Consider the following 10,559-nt stretch of genomic DNA (forward strand, 5'->3'; position numbering starts at 1 on the left):
GAATTATCTACCTTCGACTAAGAAACGTTTTCCTTGTTCGCCACTAGAGTGCAGCTTGACTGATCTTCCATCCCAGACCGAAAACAGTAGCAATGGCTCATTCGGTAAGACAGCAACTAAATCAGTTGGCCAGTATGTCCCATTCGGGGACTTCTCATAAGGATGTCACCGAAAGGTAATTAAACAAATAGTTAACAATCCATCTTGACTTAAGCTTTCCCTGTTCTTTTATTATCAAGCTTTGCGTACGGTAATTTCTTTGTCCCAAATTACCCCATCCTTTTGTCCCAAATCACCCCATCCTTTTGTCCAAAATTATTCCCTCTTCTTTTTGGTTTCAAAGTATCTCTTTTATCCCATATTATTCCATCCTTTTGCCCTACGTTACTCCTCTCTTTGATTTCAAATTATCTCTTTCGTTCCATATTACCACGCTGTTTCGTCCCAAATTACGTCCTTATTTGTTCCAAACTACCCCTCTATTTTGTCCCAAATTACCCTCTGTTTTGTCCCAAATTACCCCATCCCTTTATTTCAAATTACAGCTTGTTTCAAATTATTTTTTGTGTTGTTCCAAATTACTCCCACTTTCTATCCCAAATTGCCCCTTCTTTCGTCTCATATTCCTTCACTTTCAGTAAAAATGCAAAAACTCAGATATATCACAAGAAATATCTGTCCCCCCAAAATCTCCACTATCCTTGCCTCTGTTTCTTTTCCCCTTTTTATTGCGTTTACAGTCCCCTTAACTCCATTATTTGTTTCTCCCAAATTACCCGATCCCCTCTCAATTACACCAAATTCTTCACTTCCTTTCAACCAGACCTATGTCCCTTCACCTTTTAATTATCATTTTACATTTAGGATACTTTATAGAAACATTAAATCTACACCAATGCTTGACTAGTACATTAATTGAATTAACCGGCCCCCGGAGGGTTTGAAAGGCTAAATTCGCTTCGGCGTGATTTGAACTTAGACCATAACTAAATAAATCCAGTCGTAATTAAAAACCAATCACAAGGCATTTTCTTTCATGCTCTGATGATTCTTCTAATGCTGTTTCTAAACCATTTGTTTTTACCTGTGGACCCTTTTGATTGCTATTTTACCTCTGCTGGACCCCCGTAGCCGTTTGATGCTTAAATAAAACCCTATTATATTTTTATAATTAAATATTATTAAGAATTGTATAAAATTAATGTTGAAATATTTTGTATATAACCAATTCTATTACATATAAATTTTAACAACAGAATCTTATGGTCCCTCAAGGGTCATATGGACCCCGATTGAGAACCGTTGTTCTAATGCACCATTCTTACTTTGATTTTGTTGTTATCGACTCCCGAGTACCTCATACCTACCCTTGTAACATTTTCAACTTTTTGTCCCAAATCACCCCCAATATCTTCTTTTTAAGTTTATCCTAAATTATCTCATTTTTATCCAAACGATATCCTATTTTTTTTTTTTTTGCCTTCTAATTAATTATCGCCCCTCCTTCAAAATTATCCTAAATAATTATTTTGTTTATGCGAAAAATACTCGATTTATGTGTCAGCCTGACAATCGCTTATTTAGTTTGTCCCAAATCATCCCATTATCTTCTTTTTAAGTTTGTCCTAAATTACCCCGATTTTGTTTATCCGAAAAATGCCCAATTTTCGTTCGTTCCTAATTAATTATTACTCGCTTATTTTTTTTGGTTGGTCCTAAATAATTATTACCATTTTCTTTTTATATTTTGTCCTAAATAATTATTTCATTTATCCGAATAATACCGTATTATGTGTCTTCCAAGTGACATCTGTTTTAGTTTGTCCCAAATTGCTCCTACATTGTAGCCCTTTCTCCTTCTTCAACGCCGCATCGCCTGACATCTTCTCTCTGCCTGTAACATATATTGTTCTCGTTATTCTTGTTTTATGTTATCTCCTTAATATGATAGATTATTAACCCTCTAACAGTTTTAACCACCCGATTTCGTTTGTCCCAAATTTCCTTTTGCAGATCTACCAATTTTCTCCTTCTTCAGCCCGACACCGCCTGGTATCTTCACTCTCTGAATGTAATATATATTGTTGCTGTTGTTGTTGTTATTATTATTATTATTTCCTTCATACAATGGATTCAATAGAGGATTAACCCTGTAATAGTTTTAACCGTTCCAGTTTTTGTCCCAAATTAACCCATCTTGTAAACATGGAGACTGCGACTGCTTGTTGTCTCCCCTTGTTCAGCCATTGTATTTCCTTCGACAGTTTCTCTCTCTCTCTCTTTTTCTCAATTCCTCTCTCTCTCTATGTATCTCACCCTCTTTTTATGTAGCTCTCTCTCTCTCTCATCATCTCACTAAGTATCACCATCTCTCTCTTTTTCTTTCGATGTGTGTGTATAGCTCGAAACGTTAAAGACTTTCTGTATTCCCGAGCGTCATACTAATACATCCTTTGGTAGAGGTGGACTATATGTAATCTGAACCTTTCCCCACCCCCCTTATTAATTAATTTTTTTTACGGAATCCCACGTTTTAGGCTATGGAGATTCCGATTCTGAAAAAAATTTTTTGAAAAATTTCAATTCTTCCCCCCCCCCCACCAAGCAGGCTATTTACATGCTAGAAATAACAGCCAAATCTCACAAAACTAGTGTTAGGGTTAGGTTTAGGGTTAGGGTTAGGGTTAGTGTCAGGGTTAGGGTTAGGGTTTGAGTTAGGGTTAGGTTTATCCTGTGGATCTATATAAAAACCGGGGGGGGGGGGGTCGAAATTTTGAAATTGAGATTTTTGAAAAAAATTTTTCAGAATCGGAATCTCCATAGCCTAAAACGTGGGATTCCGTAAAAACAAAAACAAAATTTAAAAGGGGGGGGGGTATACCCAGATTACATATAGTCCATCTCCACCTATATATATATATATATATATATATATATATATATATATATATATATATATATATATATATATATATATATATATGGTAATCTTTCAGTTTCGGGAGGTAAAAAAAGTAAATAAGAATACAAGGGAAATAACTTAAGGTCTTACTAGTATTATCCGTACCTTCCTCACCCCACCCGTTCGCGAGCGCGCATTTTTCATATTCGTTCACAGCAAGTTGTTTTACACCTATTACACTAATTTATTATTTTTATTTTTGAGCTCGGGTCAAACGCTTTAGTTTGACTGTTATTTCCCTATACTGGAAGATTACCATAAGTTGTTGTGCAGCCGGTACAATGATATTCAATCACGTGTGTGATTTATATATAAACAGCTAACTTCAATCACGTGTGTGATTTTATTTATAAACAGCTGAAAAAAAAAAAAAAACATTAGTACGGATAATACTAGTAAGACGTTAAGTTATTTCCCTTGTATTTTTATTTACTTCTTTTACCTCCCGAAACTGGAAGATTACCCACACACACATTTCACGTCCATTTTCCACACTGGCATGGGTTGGACAGTTTGACAAAAAACTGTTACGGCCAGGAGCCAGACTATGTATTAGCTTGGTTTCTACAGCTGGATGTCCTTCCTAATGCCATTCACTTTACAGAATGTACTGGGTGCCTTTTAAGTGGCACCATTACCAGTGCTTTTTTTCTTTTTTAGATTAGCCCTCAGTGCTTCATCCCGTGTCATCCTGGTTCTCCTTCTTTGACAACTTCCCTCCAGGAAAGTGGATATTAAAATTATGATTTTAATGACAGACAGTCACATATATATCATCATCATCATCATCGTTTAACGTCCGCTTTCCATGCTAGCATGGGTTAGACGATTTGACTGAGGACTGGCGAACCAGATGGCTGCACCAGGCTCCAATCTGATTTGGCAGAGTTTCTACAGCTGGATGCCCTTCCTAACGCCAACCACTCCGAGAGGGTAGTGGGTGCTTTTACGTGCCACCGGCACGAAGGCCACGTATTAGAAAAAATTATAAGGTACTCAGAGATCTGGATGGTTGTACATATACAGATTTTTATTAATATGTCACATGTTCTTGTGAATTAGCGCTTGCATCTATTCTTGTAGATTTTCCAGATTTAATAAAAATCTGTAAATGTACAACCATCCAGATATCTGAGTACCTTATTATTTTTTCTAATAATATGTAAATCCTGTACATCACCTCCAAACCTTCCAATATATATATATATATATATATATATGTATATATATATATATATATATATATATATATATCATCATCATCATCATCATCATTTAACGTCTGCTTTCCATGCTAGCATGGGTTGGACGATTTGACTGAGGACTGGTGAAACCAGATGGCAGTACCAGGCTCCAATCTGATCTGGCAGAGTTTCTACAGCTGGATGCCCTTCCTAACGCCAACCACTCAGAGAGTGTAGTGGGTGCTTTTACATGTCACCCGCAGGAAGGCCAGTCAGGCGGTACTGGCAACGGCCACGCTCAAATAAAAAAATATAAAAATAAACAAGCTTTGTGATGGTACATGCACACACACACATGTATAAGTATATGTATATAAGTATACACATATACATACAGACGTGTGTGTGTGTGTGTATATATATATATATATATATATATATGTATGTATATGCATGTATGTATATATATATATATATATATATATATATACATATATATATGTATATTCTTTTTTATTCTTTCTTTTATTCTTTTACTTGACTGCGGCCATGCTGGAGCACCGCCTTTAGTCGAATCAAACCGACCCCAGGACTTATTCTTTGTAAGCTTAGTACTTATTCTATCGGTCTCTTTTTGCCGAACCGCTAAGTTACGGGGACTTAAGCACACCAGCATCGGTTGTCAAGCGATGTTGGGGGGACAAACACAGATACACAACATATACACACATACATATATACGACGGGCTTCTTACAGTTTCCGTCTACCAAATCCACTCACAAGGCTTTGGTCGGCCCGAGGCTATAGTAGAAGACACTTGCCCAAGGTGCCACGCAGTGGGACTGAACCCGGAACCATGTGGTTCGTAAGCAAGCTACTTACCACACAGCCACTCCTACGTCTATATATATATATATATATATATATATATATATATATATATATATATATATATACGTATATATATATATATATATATATACGTATATATATATATATACGTATATATATATACGTATATATATATATATATATATATATATACGTATATATATATATATATATATATATATATATATATATATATATATATATATATATATATATATATATATACGTATGTATATATATATATATATATATATATATATGTGTGTGTGTGTGTGTATATCAATTTAAATAAGAGCTAAAAGATGATCCATTTTAAAAACTTTATTATGACCTGGCAGAAGCAGTTGATGGTGAAGCTGTGGTGGTGGTGGTGGTAGTGGCGGTGGTGGTGGTAGTGGCGGCGGCGGTGGTGGTGGTGGTGGCGGCGTTTCTCTTCTTCAAGGTCCGAAGCCTTTGCGACGATATCGCTGTTGTTGCTGGTGGTGGTGTTAGGCTTCACGCGTACACCTGCACCTGTTCGCGTCATACTTCTTCTCCCCTCCCCCCTTCCCCTTCTTACCTCCTTCGGGAAGTCGTGGTGAAGGGAGTGTAAAGAAATAAACGTCGCCAATAAACGTTGCTATGGCGACCGACGTTCGTTCTGAGGTCGTCTGCAAATTGGCTTCGAGACGCCGAGTCTCAAAAACGACCCAAAATGGCTAAGAAAAGCCTAAAGTAATTTTAGATAATATCGGTAAATTCGCCACAAAGGACAGGTTTCCCGTGCAAACAAATTGCACAACTAAATGCATAAGTTGTTGCACAACTTTGACATAAAAAATATAATCCAAAAAACGACTTTTTAAGGCAATAAAAGGGTGTTAAAACTAAAGCATTTGACCCCGAGCTCAAAAACGAAATAAAAAAATTCGTGGAAAAAACTGGGAACGAATTGGAAAGAAAAGAAAAAAATGCACGCGCTGGCGAAGGGGAGTGGGGTGGGGAGAGGACTCAGAACGTTCACATCGTCACACATCGTCAGTCCATGGCCTCTAAACTAGAAATGTTTGACCCGAGCTCAAAAACGAAATAAAAATTCGTGTAAAACAACTTTGCTGGGAAAAAACAAAAAACAAAAAAAAAAGCGCGCTCGCGCATATCTGTGTGTGTGTGTGTGTGTGTTTGTGTCTGTGTTTTCCCCCACCCGACCATCACTTGACAACTGATGTTGATGTGTTGAGGTCCCTGTAACTTAGCAATATAACTAACTATCTATCTATCTACCTATCTAACCATCCATCCATCTACCTATCTATCTGTCTATCTATCCATCTATCTCGATGTCTTTTCATCGTTATCCCCATTTTAATTTTTACTTTATTTTCGTCCCCATCGAAAAGAAAAACTCTACATTTGTATTTTGTCCCTCTATGTTGAGCCCTGTGTGGCCAATAAAGAAACATATCCATCCATCTATCTATCTATCTATCTATCTATCTATCTATCTATCTATCTATCTTTCTGTCTGTCTGTCCACCTATCTATCTTTCTATCTACCTATTTACCTGTCTGTCTCTGTCTATCTAACAATAGATGTTCCTACTTCGCCAGTTCAAACCCATCACCAGCCACAATCGCTGCACCTCAACAATTTCTGCTGTGTGTGTGTGTGTTGTGATGTGCGGGGTGGGGGGTGCCATGCACAGCAAATGGCAACAGTTTTTTTTATTTATTATTAGAAACAATAAAAGACTTAAGAAATGCCTTGATGTTCAGAGATCAAATCCTGCCGACGTCAACATCACCTTTTAACATTTTGAGGGTCACCAAAATAATATACCAGACTGCTATATTATTTTGGTGACCCTCAAAATGTTAAAAGGTAATGTTGACCTCGGCAGGATTTGATCTCTGAACATCAAGGCATTTCTTAAGTCTTAAACACTTTCACATACACATTTATGCATATGATGGGCTTAGTGCAGTTTCCATACACCAAAGATATTGGTTGGCCCAGGGTGGTAGTAAAAGACTGTTGCACAGTGGGACTGAACCTGGAACCATTTGGTTGCAAAGCAAACCTTTTAGCCACTTAGCCATTAACTACATAAATTACATCATCTGTCCCACTATGTGGCACCTTGGGCAAGTGTCTTCTACGATAGTCCTGAGCCAACCAAAGTCTTGTGTGTGTGGATTTGGTAGATGGAAACTGAAAGAAGCCTCTCGTGTGTGTGTGCTTTTGTGTCTGTTTGTTGTCCACCACCTCTTGATGACTGGTGTTGGTGTGTTTACATGCCCATGACTAAGTGGCTAAAAGGTTTGCTTTGCAACCAAATGGTTCCAGGTTCAGTCCCACTGTGCAACAGTCTTTTACTACCACCCTGGGCCAACCAATATCTTTGGTGTATGGAAACTGCACTAAGCCCAGTACTGGAGTCGATAAGAGGAGTACCTGCTGAGTACTGGAGTCGATAAGAGGAGTACCTGCTGAGTACTGGAGTCGATAAGAGGAGTACCTGCTGAGTACTGGAGTCGGTAAGAGGAGTACCTGCTGAGTACTGGAGTCGATAAGAGGAGTACCTGCTGAGAACTGGAGTCGATAAGAGGAGTACCTGATGAGTACTGGAGTCGATACGAGGAGTACCTGTCGAGTACTGGGGTTGATAAGAGGAGTATCTGCCAAGTACTGGGGTCAATAAAAGGAGTACTTGCCAAGTACTGGGGTCGATAAGAGGAGTATCAGTCGAGCACTGGAGTGAATAAAAGGAGTACCAGTCAGGCAGTGGGGTTGATAAAATAAGAACCAGTCTTAACCATTTCCCTAAAATTTCTGGCCCGTGCCAAGATTTGAAGCCATATTATATGTTGTCATAATGTCTGCCCTCTCTCCTCTTTCTACACTTACGAAATGTGTTTCTGTAATGTATTGAATGTCTCCACTTCTCAGGTACAAGGCCATACTGGAGTCCATTATAAAGATAGAGGGAGAGGATCTAATACCTTCATTACATACTTTTGTGGATGCACGTGAGTAGAAGTTTCTGTTATCTCTGTGCTGTAGTGTAATGCAATGCCGTGCAATTTGGTGTTGTCTTGTATGGAGTGTAGTGATATAGTATATTGAAGTGTGGTATGGTGTATGTTGTGGTGATGATGCAGTGTTGGGCAGTGGTGGCACAATGTTCTGTAGGTGTTGGGCAGTGGTGGCACAGTGTTCTGTTGGTGTTGGGCAGTGGTGATGCACTATTGTAATGTTGGTGTTGGTGTTGAAGAAAGGTGGTGGTATTAGGGAGTGGTGGTGCAGTGTTGTGATGGTGGTGTTGGAGAATGGTTGTAATGGTATGAGGAATTGGTGATGGATGTGTGATGTAGTGTTGTACAGTGTGGTGTGATGTAGCCTTGTATGTAGTGTGTAGCATGATGCAATGTTATGAAATGTGGTGTAGTTTAGTACATAGTGTGTGGTACAGTGTTGTGGAATGTAATGTAGTCTAGTATGTAGTATATATTTGGTGTAGTCTAGCATGTAGTGTAGTTTGGTGCAGTCTTTGGTGTGTGAATCTCCTGCCAAAATCCACCACCTCAAAATACATTGTTCTACACACTAAGCCAGATGTTTCTGTCCTTCACATATTATTTCAGTTGTCAACGAAAACATCAGTTTGGTAATTTCTAGACAGATTCTCACAGATTTTTGTAACCACCTCACCAAATTACCTGACCCAACAGCTAAAGATGTGGCTAAGTTCACCTTGGAGAGAGTATATACCAGGGTTATTTCCTTTGAAGAACAAGTAAGTTGCCATCCACAAATCTCTATTTCTCTCTCTCTCTTTCTCCTTTCATTTTTCATTCTTCTTCCAATTCTTTTTTTCTACTACAATATTTCAATTGTTTTTGTAAATGATGAATTTCGTGAAATAATTATATCGTTATTAAACCAGGTGTTTGGAACATAGATTAACATGAAATTTTGATGGAAGGTTTTAATTTAGATCACTTCAACCCTTTTGTTACCATATTTCTGTGGAAATACACTTTGTTTTAAATTAATCTTTAAAGCAATGAAGAATTTAGTGATACAACTCATTATTAATCTGAAGTTTGGAACAAATCAGCATGAAATTTTGATGGAAGGCTTCTAATTTAGATTACTTTAAAATATGAAGTTTGTATCATAGAACCAAGGGTGGTCTTGGGCAGGTTGCTATCAAAAGAGTTAACCCTTTTGCTACCATATTCCTGTTGAAATACACTGACTTTCATTCAATTAAATGTGACACTTGCCCAAGGTACCACACAGTGGGACTGAACCTAGATCCATGTGGTTGGAAACCAAGCTTTTTGACACTGTAATCCATATGCTAAAAGGTTACTGAAATAAGTACTGGGGTTGATTTGTTTGACTAACACTCTTCAAGGCAGTGCCCCAGCATGGCTGCAGTCCTGTGACTGACACAGGTAAAGGACAACACAATATGGAAAGACTGGCTTCTTTAGTTGTAGAAATTGTTGCTGTTGTTCTTTTTGTTGTCGTGATTGTCCTGTATTTACTGTAGCCGTTGCTGTTGTCGTCTTTCTAGGTTGCTTCGATCAGACAACACTTGGCCAACATCTACGAGAGAGAGAAGATATGGGCTGAAGCTGCCCAGGTCTTAGTTGGGATACCACTGGAAACCGGACAGAAGTAAGTGACCTCTTGTTGTTTTTGTTGTTGTTTAACCCCTGGTCATTTCTGATCCATTTCAACAAGGGTCTATGTGGCCTTTGCAGGGGTCCATAATAAAATTTTGTTAAAATTTGTGTGCAGTAAATTGGTTTTATTTTTACATTACACGAAATATTTTAATGAATTTGTGGGTGTGTGGTTAAGAAGTTTGCCTCCCAACTACATGGTTCCGAGTTCAGTCCCACTGCGTGGCACATTGGGCAAGTGTTTTCTATTTATAACCTTGGGCTGACCAAAGAGTGGATTTGGTAGATGGAAACTGAAAAAGCCCATTGTATCTGCTACCAGCTAATTGGTGCTCAGAAGCCAGCAACAACAATACTTCGCATCAAACAGAGTGGCAGTCCCAGAGTCACGCACAGTGCATGATCTGGTGATTGATATGAGCAACAATGCTTTGTTTCATATGCATATCACCAAGGTGTTGGCAGTGTGCAGGCAGATGGCTGGCTGGCTGGGTTCCGAGAACCTTCAGAACAAAGGACTGGGAAACAATGCTGGCCTTATGGAGAACATTTGTATTCAGCCTCTACACTGCTGCTCTCAACTGTGGTCACCCCACAGTGTCAAATTAGTAGCAGAACTTGAGGCAGTTCAATGGTGTTACATTAGGAAAACTGCATCGATGGAATGGCTGAGCTACTGGGAGAGACTGGAAGAGCTATGACTCTACTCCCTGGAGTGAAGATGAGAGAGGTATGCAATGATGTATGTGTGGAAGATACTGGAGGGGCTGGCATCAAACTTTGGTATTGAGAGCTATACCAGCCCCCGAACTGGACGTCGCTGCACTATTCCAAAGATCCCAGC

The 10,559-nt window shown here is 38.6% G+C and overlaps 1 protein-coding gene across 1 annotated transcript in view; it reads left to right on the forward strand.

The window, feature by feature from the left end:
* The window catches only part of LOC106878970 (COP9 signalosome complex subunit 4), a 26,576-nt gene continuing 16,017 nt past the window's right edge, over window positions 1-10,559 (forward strand). The window contains exons 1-4 of the mRNA XM_089345693.1: window positions 1-175; window positions 7,968-8,047; window positions 8,663-8,814; window positions 9,604-9,707. Coding sequence (XP_089201819.1) covers window positions 93-175; window positions 7,968-8,047; window positions 8,663-8,814; window positions 9,604-9,707 — 419 coding nt within the window. The 5' untranslated portion in view covers window positions 1-92. The remainder of the gene's footprint in view (window positions 176-7,967; window positions 8,048-8,662; window positions 8,815-9,603; window positions 9,708-10,559) is intronic.

Source organism: Octopus bimaculoides, chromosome 29 (genome assembly GCF_046866305.1).
Source record: "Octopus bimaculoides isolate indiv1 chromosome 29, ASM4686630v1, whole genome shotgun sequence".
Lineage (NCBI taxonomy): Eukaryota > Metazoa > Mollusca > Cephalopoda > Octopoda > Octopodidae > Octopus > Octopus bimaculoides.